At 46.7% G+C, this 26,864-nt stretch overlaps 2 protein-coding genes across 6 annotated transcripts in view; one reads left to right on the forward strand and one right to left on the reverse strand.

The window, feature by feature from the left end:
* The window catches only part of TDRD5 (tudor domain containing 5), a 33,944-nt gene extending 33,207 nt beyond the window's left edge, over nt 1–737 (reverse strand). For 2 of the 5 annotated variants that reach the window (XM_083446288.1, XM_083446283.1), the window contains exon 1: nt 320–514. The gene's annotated coding sequence lies outside the window, so the exon portion shown is untranslated. Of the gene's footprint in view, nt 1–293; nt 516–715 lie in introns of those variants that run through there. The other 3 variants (XM_083446285.1, XM_083446287.1, XM_083446284.1) reach the window with 3 other exon arrangements.
* A 5,258-nt stretch (nt 738–5,995) lies between these two features.
* NPHS2 (NPHS2 stomatin family member, podocin) lies at nt 5,996–26,064 on the forward strand. Its single transcript, XM_083446369.1, has 8 exons — nt 5,996–7,129; nt 12,208–12,311; nt 14,355–14,427; nt 17,986–18,068; nt 20,916–21,119; nt 21,964–22,019; nt 23,950–24,028; nt 25,620–26,064. The coding sequence occupies exons 1-8, from the start codon at nt 6,841–6,843 to the stop codon at nt 25,890–25,892; spliced, it is 1,161 nt and encodes a 386-aa protein (XP_083302495.1). The 5' UTR covers nt 5,996–6,840; the 3' UTR covers nt 25,893–26,064.
* Nucleotides 26,065–26,864: the final 800 nt, after the last annotated feature.

Genomic DNA, 26,864 nt, shown 5'->3' on the forward strand with positions numbered 1-26,864 from the left:
GTTTAATTAGCAAGCAGGTATGAATACGCCATCTTAAAATCAAACCAGAAAAACCCCTTCCACAAAAGCACTTCTAATGCAACGACTCTAGACACACCATAAAAAACCTGCATTATTCTATGCTATCCCTGCAACCCTGTACCTTCCACGTGTTATTTGAGGGAGGGATATTGGTGTAGGCCGCCCAACCCAGCTTCCATCCCACCCTTTCCCAAGGGCTAAAACAAGTCAGAGCCAATAAATAGCCAAATCACGACCCTCCCTCCCCCCCCCCGGACTGGCCCTCTTTGGACCTGCACGCCTGCGACCCCCTCCTCACCACTTCCCTTCACGTGTAGGAGGAGGAGGAAGCCCCTCGCCCGGACAGCAGGGTCACGCCCTCGACCGCCTGACACGAGACTGGGCGCGTTCAGACGCACGCGCCCCGCCCGAAGCCAAACTGCTCCGCCGCCCTCCGGCCCTCCCTCATTTTGAATCCCCTCCCTCTTAACGGCCACCCGAATTTATATATACGGGCCGTGTTTGTGTCTCCACAGGCCCGCCCTCTCGCAGGCGCCGCTCTTTGGAAAGGCTTCTCAAGCAGCCAGACCTCAAGGCGGCGGCGGCCTCTCCTTCCCTCCCTCTTCCCAACGTCTCCTCGCGCCTTTTTCAAATAATAATTAAAATGAAACGCGCAAAAGAAGCACAGGCCACCCCCCTAACAAACCACCGACACCAGGCCCGAGAGAGGAGGGCGGGAAAGGAGGGCCGCTCCCACCCCTCTGGGTGGCGGGCTCCGAGCGGGAATCGCCTCACGGGCGGCCGCTCCACGCGACGCCCTGGCCGGCCTGAGGAGAAAGGACTGGCCTGGGGGGGGGGGATACCGGTCAGTGTATTAATAATAATAATAATAATAATAATAATAATTAATGAAAAGTTTGAAGCAGGTGAAGCACAGCAACTTTTGTTTTTTAATAATATTTATTAGATATTTAATAGTTACAGAAAGAAAAAGGATAAAAAAAGAAAAGAAAAAACAGTATAAAAATTTAACAAACAATACATCAAAAATAGAAAGAAAAAACACAGCAACTTTTGACAACATGAGAACTGCAGCTATGCTGCAAAAGTAAACAAGTTCTCAGTATTCCTCTGAAGCATTCTTTCCCTCAGATAATTCTGGACAATGTAGTTTGTTAAGGGTCGCTGGGAATTGTAACTCTGTGAGGTGTAAACTACACGGCCCAGAATTCTTCAAGGGACGTTTCGCATGTGCTTCAAAGGGGCTATGCCAGGGGTCTGCAACCTTTAAGACAAAAAGAGCCACTTGCACCCGTTTCCGAAGGGAAAAAAACCTGGGAGCCGCAAAACCATTGCGACATTTAAAGCATGCGCGCGGCTGCCCTCCGATCTGACAGCGGGCGGGAAGGTGACGTCGGGACGGTGCGTGACTAACGCACGCACCGCCCCCATGCGACGTCACAGCCAGTACAGCGCCCGCCACAGTGGGGAGTGTCGGGGCGCACAATGCGCCTCCTCCCCTCGTTAATATCTGCCCCGGAGCCGCTGCAAAGGTGTAAAAGAGCCACATGCGGCTCCGGAGCCGCGGGTTGCAGAGCCCTGGGCTATGCAGACCAAGAGGCAGAGCTACAGAGAGACACCAGCTCTATTCTAAGTGGCTGGGGTCAGAAGGTGTAACCCTTACCCCACGGGTAGGCAAACTAAGGCCCAAGGGCCGGATCCAGCCCAATCGCCTTCTAAATCCAGCCCACACACGGTCCAGGAATCAGTATTTTTACATGAGTAGAATGTGTCCTTTTATTCAAAATGCATCTCTGGGTTATTTGTGGGGCCTGCCTGGTGTTTTTACATGAGCAGAATGCGTGCTTTTCTTTAAAATGCATCTCTGGGTTACTGTCATACCTCGGGTTGAAGTAGCTTCGGGTTGAGCGTTTTCGGGTTCCACTCTGCGGCGGGCGACCCGGAAGTAATGGAATGCGTTACTTCCGGATTTAGTCACTCGCGCATGCGCAGATGCTCAAAATGACATCACATGCATGCGCGGAAGCAGTGAATTGCAACATGCACAGATGCGGGTTGCGTTCACTTCAGGATGCAAACGGGGCTCCGGAACGGATCCCATTCGCATCCAGAGGTACCACTGTATTTGTGGGGCATAGGAATTTGTTCATTTATATATATTTTTTCAAAATATAGTCTGGCCCCCCACAAGGTCTGAGGACAGTGGACCGGCCCCCTGCTGAATGTAGCAGGAAACCCCCCCCCCATCATTCAGTTTGTACAAACTTCACACACACTCACACACTACATACGCTACACTTCTGTTATAAATTCATAGAAAATCAACCATACATCGGATTTGCACTGTTCCACTTTTATTTTACTCCATGAAGGAAAGACTACAAAATGGGGAAGGTTTGATACAGGGCGCCATAATCCCTTCACCATACCAGCACATCCACAGGAGCCCTGCCCAGTTGCTATGCCAACCCTGATGATCCCAGACAGAAGACAATCAAGATTACAAAGAACTTGCATATGGGAGTGGATTCAGCACAGACTGGAACAAAGGACAATGATCAGATCTTCCCTCAGGGGGCAGGAAACTGCGACTACCTTTTGTCTTCTGAAAATGACTCATGGGGAGGGGTAGAAGGGAACCAGCCAGGTGACAGGACACTCAGGTTACCACCACAATTCCTCCCACAACCCCTCCTTTCTGTAATGTATCCATGATGTTTCTGGGGGTGGGCTTGACCTACAAGATGGGAATTTCAAAAGTTTTTATAAGGTCTTGCACACCATTTTCTGTGTCTTTTCCTCTCTCCTGCAAGTGAGGGGAACACCCTGTTGCAACAGTTCAATAAAGGCCAAGCGTACAGGCTGCTGATTTGCTCCAATTTACTCTGGTTGGTGTCTACTTTTTGTCCAAGGGAGCCCTCAGATTTTTCCGGTAACATGAAAAAGCTTGCTGACCCTGCTTGCCCCCAAGGGTACCAATTCATCTTTCTGACATAGAAACAGACCTGCTAATGTGTGTGCTGTTACGCTTTGTGTGCTGCGGTGTGGAAGCTTGTGTGGCAGGCATGGTATTGTGCGGCTCACAGGTTAGACCTTTGTATTTTGTCAAAACATTCATTTTTTGCAATATTTGTGGCCATGCCTTCACTTCAGCATTGCGCTCTGCACAGTGCTCAGTGCCAACTGCTTCACTGTTTAAATTGCTTAGTCACCACCACCTGTAAGACTAGAACTCTTTACTTTTTCTAAACTGCTTACACAAGGGGGTTTTAAAAAGTCAAGTCACTTGTGCTTACTTAGCAGAGTGGCACACATTTCTAATTACAAAGGAATTCAAGGAGGGGGCAAAAATAACACAAGGTTACCTCCTGCAGTCCCATTCATTTTCTTCTGCACGCACCATGATGATTATTACTAAGCCAGTGCTAATTTCAAAAGCTTGAAGAGTAAACAAATACAGCAGGAACAAGTAAAATGGGAGGTGGGGAGGCTCAGGCCGTGATCCTTATAATAATGATTGGGGTCTTAGCCAGGTGCCTAGTCTCATCCGTGAAATATTTTTATTTATTTAAATTATTTACAACTCTTTTTTCACACAATCAGAGAGCAAGAAGCATTAAAATACAAAAAAGCACTATTTCATGTAAACACAACATAATTACATCACCCAAGTCAAAGGCCACATATCATGGTTTTATGTTTTTATGTTGTTCCAAACTGCTGCGATATATTTTTATGGTTTGTTTATTTATTTATTTCATAAAATCTGCACGCCGTTTGGTTGTAGGAAGCTTCAAGGAGGTTTTCAAAAATATAAAACAAGAAAATCAATTAAAAAAATCCGACCCTATTTCAAAACATCCAAATATTAAAATACTAGCACAGATTAAAATTACGGTACCTCAATTTTCTAAGCATCTGGGTAAGCATGTCTAGGCAAGAATGTTTTTAGCAGGCATCAAAAAGACTGCAGTGAAGGCATCTGCTTGATCTCAATAGGCAGGAAGTTCCACAGTGCCAGTGCTGCCACTAAATGATCGAATGCGGAATGGGTATTATGTGGCACCTGTATAGTGCCACTTCTGCCAATCAAAACAGTCAAGTGGGCACATGTAGGGTAAGGCGATCTCGTAGGTAACCTGGCCTGGTAGCATATCAGCAACCCGTGCAGGTCTCTGAGCCCAGGTGTATGTGCTTACGAGGCCTCACTCCTGGCAGCAATCGTGCTGCAGCATTCTGCATTAACTGCAGTTTCCAGATCCAGCACAATAGAAGCCCCACACAGAGCACATTGCTGTAATCCAGTCTTGAAGCAATCAGAACTCTTGTGGCACGGCATTCCCAGTCCAGTAATAGCCATAGCTGTTGAACCAGCCACAGTTGGTAAAAGGCACCTCTAGCCACTTCTAGCTACCTGAGCCTCCAGTGACAGAGCAGGATGCAGAAGCACCCCTAATCTGCAAACCTCCTTTTTATAATATTTTTTATTTGGCATCGGAAGACCACCAATGCTGGTGCTACTTGTATCTGAGAAGAGAGGGCATTCTAGAGTTGAGGTATCACAGCTAAGAAACGTTGGACACTATTGCTTCTCCACGTGGTTTACTATTAGTTCCTCAAGGAACTATATTCCTGACATGAGATCTGGGACCTGTAATTTGCATCAGGAACAACGCCTACACTGCTCTTGTGATTGTTCTACAGCAACAGGTGGGTGACACCTGGCTTGAGAGCAGTACATGTGAAAAGGATCTAGGAGTCTTGGTTGACCACAAACTTGACATGAGCCAACAGTGTGATGCAGCAGCTAAAAAAGCCAATGCAATTCTGGGCTGCATCAATAGGAGTATAGCATCTAGATCAAGGGAAGTAATAGTGCCACTGTATTCTGCTCTGGTCAGACCTCACCTGGAGTACTGTGTCCAGTTCTGGGCACCACAGTTCAAGAAGGACACTGACAAAATGGAACGTGTCCAGAGGAGGGCAACCAAAATGGTCAAAGGCCTGGAAACGATGCCTTATGAGGAACGGCTAAGGGAGCTGGGCATGTTTAGCCTGGAGAAGAGGAGGTTAAGGGGTGATGTGATAGCCATGTTCAAATATATCAAAGGGTGTCACATAGAGGAGGGAGAAAGGTTGTTTTCTGCTGCTCCAGAGAAGCGGACACGGAGCAATGGATCCAAACTACAAGAAAGAAGATTCCACCTACACATTAGGAAGAACTTCCTGACAGTAAGAGCTGTTCGACAGTGGAATTTGCTGCCAAGGAGTGTGGTGGAGTCTCCTTCTTTGGAGGTCTTTAAGCAGAGGCTTGACAACCATATGTCAGGAGTGCTCTGATGGTGTTTCCTGCTTGGCAGGGGGTTGGACTCGATGGCCCTCGTGGTCTCTTCCAACTCTATGATTCTATGAACCCTTTGCAACCTGGTTTTCTCTGGCTGTTTTAGACTATAACTTCCCTCAGCCCCTGTTAGCAGGTGCTGGCTAACCAGAGTGGTAGTCCAAAAAACAAACAAACCTGGAGGACACCTGGGTTAGTGGTCCCCTATTCATCCTGTTCTAACACTGCTTCATGTCCCATAAAATCTGAAAAATTGATATATTTTTCCTAATGGTGACGTGCTTGCACCTCCAGTTCACCCCACCTGCTCTGTGGGTTCTGCCTTTCCAACACCACGTTGATTCTACGTAAAGAGAATTAAACACATACCGTATTTTTTGCTCTATAAGACTCACTTTTTCCCTCCTAAAAAGTAAGGGGAAATGTGTGTGCGTCTTATGCAGCGAATGCAGGCTGCGCAGCTATCCCAGAAGCCAGAACAGCAAGAGGGATGGCTGCTTTCACTGCGCAGCGATCCCTCTTGCTGTTCTGGCTTCTGAGATTCAGAATATTTTTTTTCTTTTTTCCCTCCTCCAAAAACTAGGTGCGTCTTGTGGTCTGGTGCGTCTTATAGAGCGAAAAATACGGTATATAAAACAAATGATTTCATAATGGATCAGATTCAAGGCTGTGGAAACATATTTGGCAGTTTAGGTCTTCTTTTGAGAGACCCACCTCTTTTGTTTACACTGTTGTGTTTTGAACTGTTTTACTAATTTTTTTTAATGTAATGATTCTGTTGTCATAACTCAGCCTGGGACCTTATGGTGAAGAGCAGGTAAAAAAAGTCCACAATGCATTGATATTAATGTGCAGCAGGATCCTCTCATTTTAGTCACAGCATATGATGCTCAATTAAAAAAAAAAATTTATTGATAAATGCAATACTTACAAACACAAACCAGAACACTAAACACACTTATTATACATACATACATACACCTCTCAACTTAAATTACAAAAAAAGAAAACATACAAACTAAACATACAGTCATATATTTTGACTTCTCTCCACCTATATGTGACTTCCTTTGTTTCTTTTCTTCTTTTTGCTATGCTATCAATATTATTTTTGACTATCTCATCTTACACCCATTTCTTCTTAATTTTTTACTCTATAAGTTTCATTCATTGCATATTGATATGTTAATACCTGAACAATGTTTTTTGATGTATTCCTTCACGCTAGTCCACTCCTCTTATCAGTTTTGGGTCTGATTGGCCTCTTACCACTGCTGTAAGTTTTGCTGATTCTATGATGCTCATAATTTTGACTGGTTTCATTGTCCAAGAGCTCCAGTGGCGCAAATAAACATCCTCCTCCTGGGTAATGGCTTTCCCCTCTCTGGCCCTCCCTTTTGGACAGGATAAATGGCCAGGCAGCACAGCCTCCCACATCCTCAGCGAAGAGTTGCTTTTCCTTAGCACAGGCTCCCTAGATGAGGGCAGAAAAGAAGCCGCAGAGCTCTTCTAGGGAGCACGGCGGGAGAAGCAGAGAGCAGGCCATTCAAGATGGCAGGAAGAAGGACAAAGTGGAACACAGCCGGAAGACCAGCAAAGAGAGGCAGCAGGAGTTAGGGAGAAGGAAGAGGGAAATGGAGACCCAGAGCAGCCTTCTGGCAGACAACCAAGTCCACCCTTCCACAGTAGTTGATGTGGATGATGTCGTGTCGTTTGAGGAGGAAATGGAGGTGATGGCCTTGCTTGAAAGCGAGAAGCAGGAGGAAGGTAAGGGGGGGAAGTAGTTAAGGGGCGTGCAAGAGCATGGGGAGGTCAGAAGGGCCTCAGGATGACCCCACTGAGCTTTTCTTACTATGCCAGAGTTTGAATCTACTGTGTCCTGCTGTAAAGGTAAAGGTACCCCTGACCACTAGGTCCAGTCGCGGATGACTCTGGGGTTGCGGTGCTCATCTCGCTTTACTGGCCAAGGGAGCCGGCAGACAGCTTCTGGGTCATGTGGCCAGCATGACTAAGCCGCTTCTGGTGAACCAGAGCAGCGCACGGAAACACCGTTTACCTTCCCGCCGGAGTGGTACCTATTTATCTACTTGCACGTGACGTGCTTTTGAACGGCTAGGTTGGCAGGAGCTGGGACCGAACAATGGGAGCTCACCTCGTCGCGGGGATTCGAACTGCCAGCCTTCCGATTGGCAAGCCCTAGGCTCTGTGGTTTAGACCACAGCGCCAAATAATAGTGTGAATAAGACTGTGACTGCATAAGGTGGCCACTTACATTTCGCCAAAAAAAGGTAGGAATTGCATCACCAAAAAGGGGTCACAAATAATCACAGAGTGTGGATATATCATTGGCATGTAGATGTGCATTTAGAAATAACTGCCGTAATTTAAATTTGGTACATCTCTCCATAATGGGGAAGACTAGATCAGGTAACAATTGTTGATGGAGAACCTCAGGGCTTGCTCACCTTTTAACTTCAAAACCAGTCCTGGAGCTGGGACCCTTGAACCTTCAAATAGAGGGCTCTCCTCTCACAAGCCTTCCAACAGAGGATTGTCTTCTGTAAAGTGGGGATACGTGACCATAGTACCAACCACAGTGGCCTCCATCATCTTACTGTGTTTCCCCAGTAAGATTAAAGGTAACACAATGTCATCACATTCCATTTATGCAAGGGTCCCACATGTAGTAGCTAATTAAGTGGAGTGTGAGTGTATAAAAGAGACATGCACTCACCAGGGAGACTGAAGAAGCTGTGGTCCTCAGACTTCTTGCTTCCTGACAATATATTTTTTTACTTTCAAGGCACCTTGACTTGAGGCCAGCAAAGCCAGAGTGTTTTTTTAATTGAAGACAAACAGACACAGAAGCAAGCAACTTGCAGGAGGTGGAAATGTTGTTGTTGTTTAGTCGTTTAGTCGTGTCTGACTCTTTATGACCCCATGGACCAGAGCACGCCAGGCACTTCTGTCTTCCATTGCCTCTCGCAGTTTGGTCAAACTCATGCTGGTAGCTTTGAGAACACTGTCCATCCATCTCGTCCTCTGTCGTCCCCTTCTCCTTGTGCCCTCCATCTTTCCCAACATCAGGGTCTTTTCCAGGGAGTCTTCTCTTCTCATGAGGTGGCCAAAGTATTGGAGCCTCAGCTTCACAACCTGTCCTTCCAGTGAGCATTCAGGGCTGATTTCCTTCAGAATGGATACGTTTGATCTTTTTGCAGTCCATGGGACTCTCAAGAGTCTCTTCCAGCACCACAATTCAAAAGCATCAATTCTTCGGCGATCAGCCTTCTTTATGGTCCAGCTCTCACTTCCATACATCACTACTGGGAAAACCATGGCTTTCTCTATACGGACCTTTGTTAGCAAGGTGATGTGTCTGCTTTGGAAATGCAACACAAAAACTATTCAAGTACACTTCAAATTGTTCAAAGCGCCTCCTGTGAGTGCAAATTAGAGCCATTTTTTAATGGTAGGTCAGAAGTCAAATCTCCCAATGGAGTTGCCCAGGTGTGAAAATGGGAAGGAGGGGGCTCATGTATGGATTCTACCGTGACATTCGAACTTGAATGCAGGACTGATGGATCCATCTTCTGGGGCTTGCTCCAGGTATGAGTTGGCCCCATGCAAAGCAAGATCCCTTTCCATTGCTTCCATTGCTTCGAGAGCCAGTGTGGTGTAGTGGTTAAGAGCGGTAGACTCGTAATCTGGGGAACCGGGTTCGCGTCTCCGCTCCTCCACATGCAGCTGCTGGGTGACCTTGGGCCAGTCACACTTCTCCGAAGTCTCTCAGCCCCACTCACCTCACAGAGTGTTTGTTGTGGGGGAGGAAGGGAAAGGAGAATGTTAGCCGCTTTGAGACTCCTTAAAGGGAGTGAAAGGCGGGATATCAAATCCAAATCTTCTTCTTCTTCTAACTGCCTTTTTAAGTTCCTGCTGATGTGCTGCTCTGAGGCATTGTGGGAAAATTAAATGGCAGCAAGACATCACTGCCGGGCCTGATCAGAACACTGGATAACATTTACTGCAGGGCTTAGATCAGGCATTTGTGGTAGCAGTTGTCCAAGGATGCAAGGTGCTGACAACAGCCCTCCCCGCCATCTGGCTGCCTATGATGAATTAAGCTTAGCAAAACACATAAGGCTATTCTAGCAAGCAAGATTGGCAGAAAGCCCACCCAAGTCCCAGACTACACGATCAGGCCTCACAGCACCAGGCTTCAGAAAGGAATAGGAAGCTGCTAGCTACCTGGCTCAGTAGTCCACACTGGCTGGCAGCATCTCTCTGAGGTTTCGACGTTGGGATCTCGCCCAGCCTCACGATCTTGAACCATCTGCATTCAAAACAGATGCTCTACCTCCTAATTCTGGCCTTCCTCAGGTAATGGATGCTGCTGTGCTAATGGCTTCCATAGACATCTGGCTGTCCACCATGATAAACAGAATGCTATTATTACTTCTGTTGCTCTGTGTTTGTCCTGGTTTCTCTTTCGAAGCCCCCAAATCCAGCATGCTCCAGTTCTGGTCTCTTGGGAAGCGCAAGCAGGAACTCCAATCCTGATTTTTAAAAGAACACTAGCAGATCCCCCCAAATCCAGGGATAATTCATACGGTCCCTCTCAAATGTTAACGTTAAGTCTCGCTGGGATGCTCAGAATTTCTGTCAGGTAGTCCCATGGACTGCAAGAAGATCAAACCTCTCCATTCTTAAGGAAATCAGCCCTGAGTGCTCACTGGAAGGACAGATCCTGAAGCTGAGGCTCCAATACTTTGTCCACCTCATGAGAAGAGAAGACTCCCTGGAAAAGTCCCTGGTGTTGGGAAAGATGGAGGGCACAAGGAGAAGGGGGCGACAGAGGACGAGACGGTGGGACAGTGTTCTGGAAGCTACCAGCATGAGTTTGACCAAACTGCGGGAGGCAGTGGAAGACAGGAGTGCCTGGCGTGCTCTGGTCCGTGGGATTACGAGGAGTCAGACACGACTAAACAACAAAAAAAGGGTTGCCTGGTCACAGGAGAGGCCTAGCCATAATCTAAGGGATTCTATATTGTTTTCTCATTGGGTTTGGATGTTTTGGCACTGACTCTGCCACACTGTACCCATTGGCTCTGCCTGGTGGCACCACTAAGCTCTTCCCTAGACCAGGTAGGTGCCATCCTCCACATAATCTTTTACTCTGCCAATCTGCCAGTCGCCACTTCCTTCATCTCCAAGTCTGGCTTCAAGAGACCAGACAATCCTAGGTCATCTGGACTTCCTTTGTTGAATTACTTTCCTAAAAGAACTACAAAGGACTGGGTCCTGACAGTCACAGTCTTGTATTAATATTATATTTATATACTGGTATTCGTCTAGGTGCTGAAATGTATTGGGCCGGCCCTGGTAACAGGTGTGACCCCCCCCCCCCCCAAAGACTGAGATGGAGCTGGCATGCAGCACTTTCCAGATTAGCCTGCAGGTTCTGGAGCTCTGCTATCATAAAGCTTTTGAGATCAGGTTCCCACCAGAGTAAGTCACAGCCGGTGGTTTGGGTAACACATCAACTTCCCACAAGAGCAAAAGACTGACAAAAATTTGGCAACCAAGTCAACAAAGATAATTTCCAAGGCTAGCCAGACTCCTTATTCAAGGTGTCAGCATGAGATCGGCAAAAGCTTACAGAGAAGGTAACAATTCTCACACAGCGATGTTTTGGCATAAATAGGCATGAGAAGCTACCATTTTATAGACTAAATATAATTAAAGGCCTAGGCCAACAGGGTTTTTCTGGGCTTTATCTGGGCATTTGAGGGGCAATTGCTGGCCACTATCTTAATTCTTTTGACATGACATCTCCCACTGCTTGGCAGTGGCTCCCTTTGTATGCTGTGGAACCAGCAACACACCCACCCATTTAAAATTTGCAGCACCCATCGCTAAGAGGTGTGGTCAATGGGCATAATTTAGCACACATGTTTAAGAATCCAGTACAGGTTTGGCTATTAGGATAAATAAATACTGCACAGAGGTGGCAAAGAAGAGCCTCCAACTTTACACAAGGGTTAATAAATAATTCTTAGTGTGAGAATAGAGCTGTTACCAAACATAAGGTGGTTCCCGTGGAAGCTGGGCATTTTATCTCAATTCCTTCTCCACTTTTCTACCCTATTTTCCAAATAGCCCGAGCCACTCAGGCTACATTCAACCTCAATATTTATTGAGCATCCGATTTGTCCAATGACACAAGCAGGTTTCCATCTATGGGAAAGACCCTGTTTCATCATAGAATCATAGAGTTGGAAGAGACCACAAGGGGCCATCGAGTCCAACCCCCTGCCAAGCAGGAAACACCATCAGAGCACTCCATTGATTTCCATTCCAAACATGGGACAAATAAGGAAACATTAGTCATTTCTGCCAGAATTCTCTTGACACCTCCAACCCCAATGAACTCCTCTGGCCTCCTTTAGGCTGTTGACAGCCTCGCCAGTCTCCATCACATCCCCAGAAAACTCCATTCCTAAAAAGAGAACATCAGGAATAGTGTTAGAATCATAGAATCATAGAGTTGGAAGAGACCACAAGGGCCATTGAGTCCAACCCCGTGCCAAGCAGGAAACACCATCAGAGCACTCCTGACCTGTGGTTGTCAAGCCTCTGCTTAAAGACCTCCAAGGAAGGAGACTCCACCACACTCCTTGGCAGCAAATTCCACTGTCAAACAGCTCTTACTGTCAGGAAGTTCTTCCTAATGTTTAGGTGGAATCTTCTTTCTTGTAGTTTGGATCCATTGCTCCGTGTCCGCTTCTCTGGAGCAGCAGAAAACAACCTTTCTCTTTATCACCTACTCTTTATCTGTTCCCCTGCAGGTACAAAGTCTCCAGGCCTGGGCATTTGTGAGTGGCTTCTTGTCACCCTTTCTCTCCTCCTCCTCATAGTCACGTTCCCCATTTCCATCTGGTTCTGCATGAAGGTAAGCCATTGCGGCCGTTGCACGTGCAGGAACTACAATTTATCAATTTCCAGAGTTCGTGTACAGGCCCAAACAGAAGACCAAGCATCTCTCATTCACACACACTGCTATGTGTACGACTCAATGCGAACGAGGTTTTACAAAGGTTCTGTGTAAGTAAACAAGTAGTTCCGAATTGATGTGAGTCAAGCATCCATATATGGACCTCAGATAACACTAAACACTAATTCTTCCAGAAATTACAATCTGAATACCAAAGTCTTCACAAAGCCAAGAGTTCTCCTGCCTGCTCACAACAGTCTCACTCATCTATTTTATCATGTTCTAGGGACGCAGGTGGCGCTGTGGGTTAAATCACAGAGCCTAGGGCTTGCCGATCAGAAGGTCTGCGGTTCGAATCCCCGCGATGGGGTGAGCTCCTGTTGTTTGGTTCCAGCTTCTGCCAACCTAGCAGTTCGAAAGCACGTCAAAGTCCAAGTAGATAAATAGGTACCGCTCTGGCGGGAAGGTAAACAGTGTTTCCATGCGCTGCTCTGCTTCGCCAGAAGCGGCTTAGTCATGCTGGCTACATGACCCGGAAGCTGTATGCCGGCTCCCTCGGCCAATAAAGCGAGATGAGCGCCGCAACCCCAGTCGGTCATGACTGGACCTAAAGGTCAGGGGTCCCTTTACCTTTAAATTACCCATATTGTGAATAAAAGTACTACTGCCCACTTGTCTTTCACCTCAAGGTGCATTTCAAGTGGAGTAATTACTGCTACTTGGAGGCAGAGATAATGATAATTAATTTTGCTTCCATTTCATTTATATGCCCAAGATCTGCTAGAATTGTTCTCATTTGTAATCGTTTCTCCTTTGAGATGTAGTAGCTATTCTACACCACCTTACATAAACAGGGTACTTTGGAATAATCTAGGTAGGCTGAAAGAGCTTACCTTAGAAATAATGCCACTTACGTTTAGAGCTTACCTTAGAAATAATGCCACTTACGTTTATTCAGCTTTCTTCTACATTTCCCTTCTGAGTTTTAAAAAAGAGCCCTGTTTTCTTTTGAAGTTGGTCATGCAACTTACAAACATTCCTTGTCGTGGCTTGAATTGCAGGGAAGAAGATAGCATGTAGGTGTAAAGGTAAAGGTACCCCTGCCCGTACGGGCCAGTCTTGACAGACTCTAGGGTTGTGTGCCCATCTCACTCAAAGAGGCCGGGGGCCAGCGCTGTCCGCAGACACTTCCGGGTCACATGGCCAGCGTGACATTGCTGCTCTGGCGAGCCAGAGCCGCACACGGAAACGCGGTTTACCTTCCCGCTAGTAAGCGGTCCCTATTTATCTACTTGCTTTCGAACTGCTAGGTTGGCAGGCGCTGGGACCGAACAGCGGGAGCGCACCCCGCCGCGGGGATTCGAACCGCCGATCTTTCGATCAGCAAGCCCTAGGCGCTGAGGCTTTTAACCACAGCGCCACCCGCGTCCCTCGCATGTAGGTGTAGACTGTGGCAAACACTGTGCAAACACTCCCACAATCAGACATGAGGCATAGCAATGTTTGGTTCCTTCCATTGCTGGCCCCTTCAGACAGCCAACTCCTCACATGGGCCAGAGCCTCTGCACATGCTGTTTTTAAGAAACTGAAGCCAGAAACAACAAGTGAATCTCTCTTAATCCTCAGTCACAAACACTTGTGGCCAGCTGGAGGCCCCTTTAGCCTCACATGCTACACTGATCCATATCCTACATTGAAAACATGTACCATCTTCCCCAAAATCCTAGGGAAAGTAGTTTGTTATGGATGCTAGGAATTGCATTCCACTTCCCAGGATTCTTGGGGGAAAGTCATGCATTTGAAATGTGCTTGAAATGCATGGTGGCTGTGAAACAGAAGATGATTCTTCCCACTCGACAAAGGCCCGTCATCACTTTACATTTGCTGCAGCAGGCGGCACCAGGCATTTCCGTTCTTGTGGGCTTTTAGAGCAGAGGTTTCCACACAGTACGTAGTTCCGCTTTATCTTACAGATTCCCACCATCCATTTTTCCATGACAGATCGTACGGGAGTATGAAAGAGCCATTTTGTTTCGATTTGGACGCCTTCTTCGCGGAAGGCCCAGAGGGCCCGGTAAGTATAGAACTATCAGCCTTTCAGGAAGCCTAAGGTTATGTACCAGCTGGGGAAGTTCTGGGGAGCCAAATAAAGGTAAAGGGACCCCTGACAGTTAAGTCCAGTCGCAAACGATTTTGGGGTTGTGGCGCTCATCTCGCTCTACAGGCCGAGGGAGCCAGCGTTTGTCCGCTTCCGCAGACAGTTTTCCCAGGTCATGTGGCCAGCATGACTAAGCCGCTTCTGGCAAAGCCAGTACAGCACACGAAAACGCCTTTTACCTTCCCACCGGAGCGGTACCTATTTATCTACTTGCACTGGTGTGCTTTTAAACTGTTAGATTGGCAGGAGCAGGGACCGAGCAACGGGAGCTCACCCCAGCACAGGGCCTCGAACCGCCAACCTTCCGATTGGCAAGTCCAAGCGGCACACTGGTTTAAGCCACAGCACCACCCATGTCCCTCCAGGGAGCCAAATACCTTCCTCCAAACCACTTTGCTTGGCTCTTGGAAGGCTTTCGAGGCAATGCCTCTCCCTAATCTGCACCCCAGGCTGTGCCCTTCAGTAGACGTGTGCCACCCAGCTCTGGAACTGCTGTTGCTTGCCTGCTTGGAGAGATGTGCATGGGTGCGCACAGACCTGACATTTGAACAGCAGGCTACATTTCAGTGAGGCAAGGGCCGGAACCCCACCTGCTGCTCTTCCCACTTTTGCCCATTAGGAAATGCAGCCCTCGGGCTGGAAAAGGTTCCCTGCCCCCATTACATGCCATTGCACATAGTGGCCTGCATGTGGATTGCACTATTGGTGCTCAAGTAGCTGAACTTGACATTTAGATGGACCCTCCCATGGCTGAGTTGAGAAACAATTTCCTGTGTAGTTTTGTACAGATATACCACGAGTATTGTGTGAAGGGAAGGTACTGTCCCCTCTCCTCCTTCACATGCTGATCTTTGTTAAATTCTCTACCTGGTAAGCTGAAGCGCAGGGACGCAGGTGGTGCTGTGGGTTAAACCACAGAGCCTAGGACTTGCCGATCAGAAGGTCAGCGGTTCGAACCCCCGCAATGGGGTGAGCTCCTGTTGCTCGGTCCCTGCTCCTGCCAACCTAGCAGTTCGAAAGCACATCTAGTGCAAGTAGATAAATAGGTACTACTCTGGCGGGAAGGTAAACAGCATTTCTGTGGTTTTTTTATAGTAATATTTATTAGAAATTTAATAGTTACAGAAAGAAAGAAAAAAGAGAAAAAACAATAAAGAATTTAACAAACAATACATCAAAGATAAAAACAAAAAACAATACATCAAAACAACAAGAAAAACAAAAACATTTAAAAACACATCCAATTTCCATATCTTTACCTTTCATTAACTTGTTTCATCGACCTCCTCACACCTCCCTTTTTTGTATTCTAGTTCAATTTAGCTATTTCAGCAAATCCTTTCCATCTTTCTCAATCTTTTTTTTTTTGTTCTATAGTTTATCTTAACACAATCTAACTTTAAATTTTCCACTTTCGCCCATTAACAATCAGTTTTTACTTAGTTCTTTATAATATTTCTGCTAAAACCATATAACTTCATTCCAGCATTCTTCTAACATTCATTAATTTTGCAGTATTTCTGTAAATATACTTTAAATTTTTCCCAATCTTCTTCCACCTTCCCTGGTCTCGGATTCGGCCAGTCATTTCCGCCATTTCCATGTAGTCCATCAGCTTCATCTGCCACTCTTCCCGGGTGGGTAGATCTTGTGTCTTCCAATACTTTGCGATGAGTATTCAGCATTTCTGTGCGCTGCTCTGGTTCGCCAGAAGCGGCTTAGTCATGCTGGCCACATGACCCGAAAGCTGTACGCCAGCTCCCTCAGCCAATAAAGCGAGATGAGTGCCACAACCCCAGAGTCGGTCACGACTGGACCTAATGGTCAGGGGTCCCTTTACCTTAAGCTGAAGTGCACATCAGTTAGTAAAGCTTTATGATTATGGCTACTTCAAATGTTCATTACCTTTGGTCCGCATTTGTGGAGGGATGAGAGAAGAGGTCCCCATGTATATATGTAGACTCAGGCAGGGGAAATCAAACAAGCTGGTGATGCCAGGCTGCTGTAGGAAGGCACAGGTGAGGAGGGCACGGTTTAGGGAGAGTGCTTGGATGAAGAGACCAGGCAGGACAGACGATGCCCAGGCACTAACGTGAGCCCATTATGGGGCCCATGAAACCACCAGTTTCTTCAGGGCAAATAACACTCATTATAAGTCTAAGAAATAGGACAATCATGACTCAGGATTGTTAGACAGATGAATGAGAAAGAGAATTTTGCTGAATGAGCCAGCACCGTTGGGTCAATTAAACTCAATTAAAGACACAATTGCAAGGAGATCAAAATTATCAGTATTTAACCCACGGGCTGGAAAAATAAACAGCTTTAGGTTCCTTTGAATAAGTCTGAAACTGGAGGCCAGAAAGTTTGTCAGAACATCTCCCCATTGTTCCTGTTCAGATTTGTAGCACTTCAGAAACCTGTTTGAACAGAAACAGCACCAAAACTAAAAAAATTGTGTCTGTGTCTGTTTATACATGCATGATCAATCTCTCTCTCACACACACACTGATGTAACAATTGGGGATTGGCTTTTGCTGCCCAAGTTCCCTAAGTCCATGATCGGTCAGAGAAGAATGAATGGAGGCAGGATCCAGTGGAAAGCAAGACGGATACCGTATTTTTCGCTCTATAACGCGCACCCGACCATAACACACACGTAGTTTTTAGAGGAGGAAAATCCGTAGGCATGCCACCCGTAGGCATTCCCTCCATAACACGCACAGACATTTCCCCTTACTTTCTAGGAGGAAAAAACTGAGTGTTATGGTGCAAAAAATACGGTATATATTTTTCTGCTGCAACAAAGTTCCCTCCCTACCAAGGAGGAAGAGACCCTGAACAAAAATGTGCAGGAACCTGCAAGTCCTTTTGACATTTCCCAACCACCTTAGCCAAAGACCACCCCAAAATCAGCATACATACATCACAGAAGGAGGCGGTCTACAGCAGAAATCTGATCTGCCAGGATACCTGATAATGGTCACTGATTGCACTACCTGGGCAGTCTGGCCATTCTTTTGTGATGGTTAATACTTTAGTTCCTGAATCTAGGTCACTGGATAACCCTATTCAGACACAAATACGCCCTTAAGACAGGATGCATAAGGAAAAAGACAATGGGAAGGCTTTCCCCATTTGCCTCCCTTACAGCAGAGGAATATTTGAGGTCATTGGGAGAGTCAAAATGGCTTCAGGATTGCTCTCTCCATGCTATTTCAGATACATGGTTTATATATATTTAGATATGTGTGCATTTATGAATATTTTCTATCTGAGACCTTAGAATTCTTACAACACACACCTCTGTTCTACATCTTCAGGTTCCAAAAAAGCACTGCTGCCTAACTAAAAAGGCTGGATTCTCTACCTGTTCAGTCCAGGCCTATTACCTTTTGCATTAAGAAATGTGAGTTTTCTTCTTTATTTACACCATCCAGCTTGCAAGTGCTGCTGTTCTCTTTCTCCTAACAGGATTATTCCTTTTCCTGCCGTGTTTGGACACCTACCACAAAATAGACCTTCGCCTCAAAACCTTAGAGATCCCTTTCTATGAGGTAAGAGAGACACAGTCTGCCCCTTCTGCTCTTTGAGCTTGTTTGCAGGAGGCAAATGCAGTAGAAGTTTACTTACATTCACCATTCCAATTAAATTAGGAAGCCCCGGGTTCATATCTCACCTTGGCTATGAACTACATTGCTTTTCGGCATGCCATTTTGACTCAGCCTCACCCCCAGCCCCACAATAATTATACGGATCTACCTAATGGGACAGTTGTAGGATTACTTAACGTAAAGGAAGGCTGTAGATCAGTGACAGAACATCTGCTTTGCATGCGGAACATCCCAGGTTCATTCCCTGACATCTCCAGCAAAGATTAGGAATCTACACAGTCTGATGTTTATTTGTTAATACAGTGGTACCTCGGTTTACGAACTTAATCCATTCCAGAAGTCCATTCTTAAACCAAAACCGTTCTTAAACCGAAGCACGCTTTCCATAATGAGACCTTCCGTCGCCGGTGCCCTTCCACCATTCAGATTCCATTCTTAGACTGAGGGAAAGTTCTCAAACCAAGACACTATTTCCGGTTTTGCAGCGTTTGTAAGCCAAATCGTTCTTAAACCAGACTGTTCTTAAACCACGGTACCATGGTACCGTATTGGCCCGAATATAAGTTGCACCCGAATATAAGCCACTTTCTTAAAATTCCGTAGGCACTCACACCCATTCTGTTTTACTGTATGTCTGTTTAAGCAGCAGTACTGTAAAAGCCTGTTTTTGTAAGGTTGCAAATTTAAGCCGCACTTTCTACTTTTCATGGCTGGAATTTTGGGGGGAAAGTGAGGCTTGTATTTAGGCCAATACGGTACGTAGAAACAGCTCAGTCCAGCCCAGGACTGGAATCAGATTTCCTGTTACTTTTCTATTGACCAAACTGTACTTTATCGTTATAGATTTGGGGGGACCCTCCAAAAAACAACAACCCTAGGTATGAATAAATGCTAGGGTTTTGATTAATTGGGATATGGATTAAAGTACAAGCTGAAGTGCTGTGTCAGGGAATCCCTGGGCTGGCTTCTACAAAGCAGCCTGGCTGGCTTAGTGAAGAACAAAAGGTGTTGTTGGGCCACTGGAGAATGAGATGTTACCAAAGTGATGGGGTGTGTTGTTTGAGGCGACAGGAAAAGGGATTTTTGAGCAAGGGTTGCTGGGAAGGAAAAAGCAGGAAGAAGAGCTGAGATCCATCTTTGAAAGAGGCTGGCTACAGAGATGCCTTGGGCTATAGGGCATAGCCGTCAAGTGTCCCTTACTTGAAGGGACAGTCCCTTATTCCAGCGCCATGTCCCGCTGCTGTCCCTTATTGATGGATGTCCCTTAAATGTCCCTTAAATGATGTCCCTTAAATTTCAAAGGAAGCAGCTCCTCTCCCTCCCTCCCTGCCAGCCAGGGAGGAGGGAGGCTCCAACTGTGTTGCTTGGCTGTGTTGCTCACCCAATAAGAAGTCTAAGAACGACTGGGGGTGGAGCTTGCATGCCTTGTGTGTGGCTAGTTAATGCAAGCTGAGGGGGTTTTTGAATGCTGGACACCATTTTGTTGCACGTGCTGCTGCAAACTTTGCAGTGCAAAGCCAGGCCGGGGAGCCATCTTAAGTTGAGTCTGCATAGGCCTTGTGGTGCATGTGATTCAGATTCTATTCACTTGAACCTCTGGTTACAAAGTGGGTTGGACAGTGTTCTCGAAGCTACCAGCGTGAGTTTGACCAGACTGCAGGAGGACAGGAAGACTGGAGTGCCTGGAACAGGTGAGGCTGCGAGGTCCCTTATTTTGGCTGCTGGTCCCTATTTTCAAGGCTGTAAGTTGACAGCTATGCTATAGGGCCACACTGCTGTGGGGGACAAACCCCTCTTGAAATGACTGTGCAGTAAGACCTGGACTCCCTCCATGCAGACTGAAGGTGTGAATAGGTGAATAAACCATACAGTGGTGCCTCGCAAGACGAAAAGAATCCGTTCCGCGAGTCTCTTCGTCTTGCGGTTTTTTTCGTCTTGCGAAGCAAGCCCATTAGCGGATTAGCGCTATTAGCGGTTTAGCGGCTATTAGCGGCTATTAAAGGCTTAAGGGATTAGCGGATTAGCTGCTAAAAGGCTATTAGCGGCTATTAAAGGTTTAAGGGATTAGCGGATTAGCTGCTAAAAGGCTATTAGTGGCTTAGATCAGCTGATAAGCGGCTTAGATCAGCTGTTAAGCGGCTTAGCTAACAGCTGTTAAGCGGCTTAGGGGCTTGGGAAAAAGGGGGGGAGGGGGAAAAAAACCCCAGGAATCGCAAGACAGTTTCATCTTGCGAAGCAAGCCCATAGCAAATTCGTTTTACGAAGCACCTCCAAAACGGAAAACCCTTTCATCTAGCGGGTTTTTCGTCTTGCGAGGCATTCGTCTTGTGGGGCACCACTGTAGTTATTAAAGCCACAACAGTCTCTGCTGCATCTTCAATTCTCCAAAGGAACACAGACCCTGGGTGAGTGCCTGGGACCCCATGGGCTCTTGCCACCACTCGGCAGACGGGGGGGGGCAGACACCCAGCTTTCATAACATTCTATTGCAGGGGTCAGCAAGGTTTAACTCACCTGGGCTGGTTCACTCCAGCACAGATCCCTCTGTGGGCTAGATTGCGCGCGCAAGTACGCGCGCCTGCGATTTCCGGCGTCTGCGCAGACGCGATTTCCGGCACATGCACAGATGTGATTTCTGGTGCCATCTCCGCACCGCACTGCACCCATTTAGTGCAGCACACTGGGACTTGTCGGTTAAACGACCCCCATGGGCCGCTTGTGGCCCATGGGCCTTAGGTGGCCAACCCCTGTTCTATCGGATGGTCACACAATGCCTTCTGCTTGCCCTAGACCATAACCAAGGACATGGCAAGTCTAGAAATAGATACCATCTGCTACTATCGAATGGAGAATGCCACCCTCGTCACGACCACCCTCGCCAACCACTCGAAGGCAATCCAGCTGCTCGTGCCGACCATCGCAAAGCGCTTTCTGGCACAGCGGTCGCTCACAGACATCCTGATGGAGAGGAAGACCATCAGCCAGGAGATAAAGGTGGGTTGGCTGTAGCGCTGTACAGAGGACATAGCGGGGAAGTCCATCACACAGAGTGGGAGGCTTGCCCAGAGGCTGCTACAAGCAGAACTGGGGAAATGGTATGGTAACCAATGAAAGGACACGAGGGAAATGCTTCTGCCTTGCTATTGGGCACCTTCTCCTTCCTGAAAGTGGCTTTACTTTCAGAACTGACTTGCAAGATCTACCCAGGGCAGCATTTCCTTTCAAACAACAACAGGCAACCAGACACTATACAGGCTCCAAACATAGGGTTGCCAACTGACTAGGTGAACCAGCTTACCATGGTCTCCCGCACCTTTAAGAACAGCTTCGCTTGCAGAAACTAGAAAGTGATGCTTTGAATACCATGGTGATAAATGTACTGTTTTGTGAACTGCACATTGTCTTAGTCTATTCTGGTTGATAGGGAGAGACAATTGTATAAATATAAGATTAACTGCATGCCCTTTTAGTGGAGTGAGAGGCTTTTTTCTCCCTCTCATAGCAGACCTTTAAGTGGCCCAATAAATGACTGGCAGTTAGGTTTGGGGCAGACAAAAGGTAATAGACTTTGCTCCAGTTTAGGTAACTTTAGAAAGGAATCTGACAAATTAATTAAGGATTGACTTATAATCAGCTAGTAGCCAAGACGGAGAAAAGAGAACCTTTTAGAAAAAGCTGCAATCTTTTATTGAACAGTTCTGTGCTCACCTAACTCAGGGTAGCTTTACTTCTAGAGCACTTCTCACTAGAAATGTTAGGACTCCGCCATTTTTGCATTTTTAAGTTGCTCATCCATCATATAAAGCTGCTGCCAATAAGAAGACACTTTTTTTTGCAGGTGGCTGTGGACGCCATCACCTGCCAGTGGGGGATCAAGGTGGAAAGGACAGAAATGTAGGTATGAAATGTGAGATCTGCAGAAATAATTAGGTGACAAAATATCAGAAGAGGGGTCTCCGAGACCTTTCACTATTGTTAATGCCGCCCCTACGAGTGTAATCAGTTTTTGTTTTTTCTCCCCTTGAACAATCCATGGACATAGGGGTCACCCTGGTACAAGCCACCATTTTGTGGGCCTCCTCCTTGATCCTTCTGCTGCTGTCTCTCGCAGAGGCACAGCTAGCTCTTTGCCCATCTGTTTTGACATGGCTGTGGGTGAAAGGGGTTGATTTCAATGACCAGAAATGTAAGAGGAGCTGCTTAAAAACTGGCAGCTCAGAGCACCAAAAGTTACCCCGTTCCTGCAGTTTTATGGATCTACATATGGCCAGAAAGGCTACAGCTGACCAGCTCTCCATTTGTTTACAGTCACCTTGGACTAAACTTTTGAGGAGCTCCCATTTTGCTATGATATCCTCAAGGCAAGGGTGTCTGAAAGGCATTCTCCTTGCCAGGTGGCAATTGGCTCCACAGCCCCACCAAGAGCAGGGAAGGGAGGGCTCTGGCAAATTACTTCCATCCCTTCTGGCAGCAAGGCAGCCTGGGATGTCTTCTCACTGATCCCAGTGAGGGCAGAATAAGGATTGCCTCCTGTCCTGATCCCAGCACTGAATCAGTTTGGCGCCATCCAGAAAAGGCAGCTGTGAACCAGATGTACTGCTCAGCCTTCCTGGTCTGTCAGTTTTCTGCTGCTCCTGCAATCCTGCTGGGGAAGTGGAACAGGATGAAAAAAGCTGAGGTTTTATTGGGTTGGTGGGAGCCAGAGTCCAGCAAAAGTGAGAGGGCAACAGGTTCTTGATTCCAGAGCTACGGGAAGTGTTTGTGTATATATGCAGCCATGAAGGACATCCTAGGGCCATTTAAAACTTCTTCAGGACATTCCTACAGCATTTGTTCTGTTCTTAACAGAACAAATGAGAATGAATCTGACACAGGGATACATCCCACTGCCAATGTAAATGTCGCTAGAGTTGCTAACAAATGAGTAGGCCCACTCAGGAGTGGCAACGAGAGGGATATTCAGCCAGTGACTGGCTTTTCACAAAACAAATGAAATACCATGAAAATCCCTGAAACAAGAAGTAATTGACTAGAAATATTATCTTATAGAAATAAACTAAATAATAAAAATCAAAAAGTTTTAAGGCTTTGTTCAATTCTAGTTTTTTTTCTAATTTTTACCTTAAACATTTTTAAACCATTATTTCATTTGTTTTGTGTAATTTCTCTGTTCCGTGACTGTCTTTTTTTTCTACTAGTGACTGGCTTTTCAGCTGGCCCCCAAGACAAAGGTCCCATTTAACCTGGTAACTAGCCGGCCAGTTGGCCAGCCAACCATGTAGGCATGCTGATAGCTAGCACTCATTTCCCCCTGATGTAGTACAAAGTTTCCTTCCTGAGCTATATGGTTGTCTTAACCACAGTGGCTATATTTCCCCTCCACCCTCTGCATACCAGCTGCTGGCAATCACAGGTGGGCAGAGTGCTGCCATGCTCAGGTCCTGCTTCCCACAGGCATCTGGTTGGCCCTGTGAGAACAGGGTGCTGGACTAGATAGGCCATTGGTCAGCCAGGCTCTTCTTTTGTTCTTAAACAGAAAATCATTTAGTGGTACCTCTGGTTGCGAACGGGATCCGTTCCAGAGGCCCGTTCGCAACATGAAAAGCCCGCAACCTGAAGCACCGTATCTGCGCAGGTGCGCAGCGCAATTTGGTGTTTGTGCGCCAGCGGCAAAACCCGGAAGTAACCCTTTCCAGTACTTCTGGGTTGCTGCAGGACGCACTGAAAAAACGTATCATGAAGCAAATGTAACATGAGGTATGACTGTACGCTGTTTCCAGTTTGGGTCTGCAGTCCCAGATTTCATTAATTTCATTCATTTCAGTAAAGATGTGCGGTTGCCAACGGAGCTTCAGGAGTCCCTGGCTGCACAAGCCGAAGCCCAGAGACAGGCCAAAGTGAGGGTAAGGCAATACACTGGCACGGTATGTTTATATTACTGGAAGCTATGGGCAGGAGGGAGCTATGGGAGAGAGATGCTGCCCTCCCAAGCTTGCTTCTCTTCAGGTCTAATCAGACAAGCGTTGGCCATGGTTCTGCCTGCATCTCACAGCACATGGGAGTGAGTCACTGGTCAAAACTAATTCTGTTGGTTATCCAGCTTTTGTTAATCTAAAGCATGCAATCTCAAACTCAGCCCTCCAGATGTTTTGGGACTACATCTCCCATCATCCCTAGCTAACAGGGCCAGTGATGATGGGAATTGTAGGCCCAAAAACATCTGGAGGACCGAGTTTGGGGATGCCTGATCTAAAGCAATGAGCCCTTCTTGTTTGCGCTAGTTAATTTATAGGTACTTAATGTAAATCCATTTCCTTTGGCTGGAAACTTAAAAGATGGAGGAGGTACAACATGAAGGCTGTTTGGGAGCTGCACTGGAAAATGGAAGCTCCAGACTGTTTCAATTCTACGCAGCACAAGAATGAAATAAATTTCTTCCACGCTAACCCTGCATGCTTTCCTTTGGGCTGTCGGAAACAAAATGGAAATTGAAGTGATGTGGCACCCAGGAAAATATCACCACATGTAACACACTTCAAAACATTCAATATAAAGTCAGGTAATAAGTGACTTTATATTGACTTTTCTTCCTTTAATGGATTATCCAGAGATTGGGAAAATCCAAATCCATTGACAGGGGATTATGGGCTGCCACTTTAAGATATTGTCTGGATGCTGTCCCTTATAAGCCAGTTGTTCCCCTGTGGTAGGAATTAATTACAAGTTTCTTTACATTATCCCCACCACCACCATTTTATTACTTTTTATAGGAAAACAGTGCTATTTTACTAAAAAAGAAAAAAAAATGCAAGGAAATAAATCACTTATCCCTGCCCTCCTCCGAATAGAAACAAATGCTGACTAATACAGTGGTACCTCGCAAGACGAATGCCTCGCAAGACGAAAAACTCGCAAGACAAAAGAGTTTTTTGTTTTTTGAGTTGCTTCGCAAGACAAATTTCCCTATGGTCTTGCGCCTTTTTCTTAAAACCGTCAATGCATTTCCTATGGGATACCGTGCTTCGCAAGACGAAAAATTCACAAGACGAAAAAACTCGCAGAACGAATTAATTTCGTCTTGCGAGGCACCACTGTAAGAGGAAATTACCTCAGGAAGAAACAAACGCCCAGAACCTGCACATAAGTAGTATCTAATTAACACTGGAGGGCGTATACTCAGTTGAACTTGCTTCTGAGGAAACATTAGAGGTGGTTTTTGGCCTTGAGCATCCAACGTAGCACTATTTTAAGTGCTGTGCAGAACCTGTTTTCGTTTTACTTCCAGCTGACGAACAGCATTGCTTCTACAACACTGAAGGGCACCATTATGGAAGGAACCACGGGCGGTACTCAACAAAGTTTTACTCAGGGTAGACCCATTGAGATTAATGAACCCATCAAAGTTAGTCCCATTGATATCAAGGGGTCTACTCTGAGCAAAACTTCGTTGCCTGCTGCCCCAAAGGAAGATCTTCTGAATACCTTGTGTTCTAGGTCATAGCTGCTGAAGGAGAAAAGGCTGCTTCTGAATCGCTGAAGGTGGCAGCAGAGGTGCTTTCCCACACACCAGCCGCCCTCCAGCTCCGCTACCTTCACCTGCTGCAAAGCCTGTCTGCAGAGAAGCCGGCCACCTTTATTCTTCCTTTCCCCCTTGACCTCATGAATCCTTCATCAGGAGACAGCATGAAATCCACAGGCTGCAACCGCTCTTCAGATGTCGCCAGCAACCCAGAGGCTCCAAAGGCGAAGGATTCCCCAATGTTGTAGGACTAAACCAGGTGCAGCATCTAAGCCTCTCTGTCCAGCTCCTCAGACCATAACCCATTGCCTAGTCTACAATTCGTACCTGCCTGCTTTGCACCCTCCTGAAGTGTTTTTGCCTGGCTGAAATGCGCCCTTGAACTCACCTGGATGGAGGGTGAGAGAGGGGATGTTAGTCTGTGTAAAAGGTAAAGGTACCCCTGCCCGTATGGGCCAGTCTTGACAGACTCTAGGGTTGTGCGCCCATCTCACTCAAGAGGCCGGGGGCCAGCGCTGTCCGGAGACACTTCCGGGTCACGTGGCCAGCGTGACATCGCTGCTCTGGTGAGCCAGAGCCGCACACGGAAACGCCGTTTACCTTCCCGCCGGTAAGCGGTCCCTATTTATCCACTTGCAACCGGGAGTGCTTTCGAACTGCTATGTTGGCAGGCGCTGGGACCGAACAACGGGAGCGCACCCCGCCGCGGGGATTCGAACCGCCAACCATGTGATCGGCAAGCCCTAGACCCTGAGGCTTTAACCCACAGCGCCACCCGCGTCCCTCAGTTAGTCTGTGTAGGAACTGCCTATTGGATGAAGGCAAAATTCGTAGCTGTTCCTCTGTCCGCGTTTGCCCTGGGCCCCATTCACTACTAGAATGCGGCCCCTTGGAGGCTGCTTATGAGGCAATGTGGCCCTTGGTCTGAAAACATTTTGCCTCTCCACTACAGGAATTCGGCAGAATAATCTGCATTTCAAACTAGCTGATGTAGTCATGGTTGATCCCTGTAATTAAATCTGCTTAAACTTTTAAACTCCTGAACTAAGAGGTCAGCAGCTGGGCTACATATGATGAGGGTGGTTGCTTTGCCACCAAGTGTATAAAACAGGGAACTGCAGCCAGTCCTAGCTGTGTGTGGGGAGTTTATCCCAGCCCCGTTTTTTCAAATGTGTATTTGTTTCTTTCCACATTATATTTTTAGATGCACAACAAAGCTT

The sequence above is a fragment of the Podarcis tiliguerta genome (genome assembly GCF_965153285.1).
Source record: "Podarcis tiliguerta genome assembly, chromosome: 6".
Classification (NCBI taxonomy): Eukaryota; Metazoa; Chordata; class Lepidosauria; order Squamata; family Lacertidae; genus Podarcis; species Podarcis tiliguerta.

Coding starts and splice junctions, on each gene's coding strand:
- NPHS2 (XM_083446369.1), top strand. CDS start 6,841: ATGAGGGCAGAAAAGAAGCCGCAGAGCTCTTCTAGGGAGCACGGCGGG. Junction 12,312..14,354: donor CCATCTGGTTCTGCATGAAG/GTAAGCCATTGC, acceptor TTTCCATGACAG/ATCGTACGGGAGTATGAAAG. Junction 21,120..21,963: donor CCATCAGCCAGGAGATAAAG/GTGGGTTGGCTG, acceptor TTTTTTTTGCAG/GTGGCTGTGGACGCCATCAC.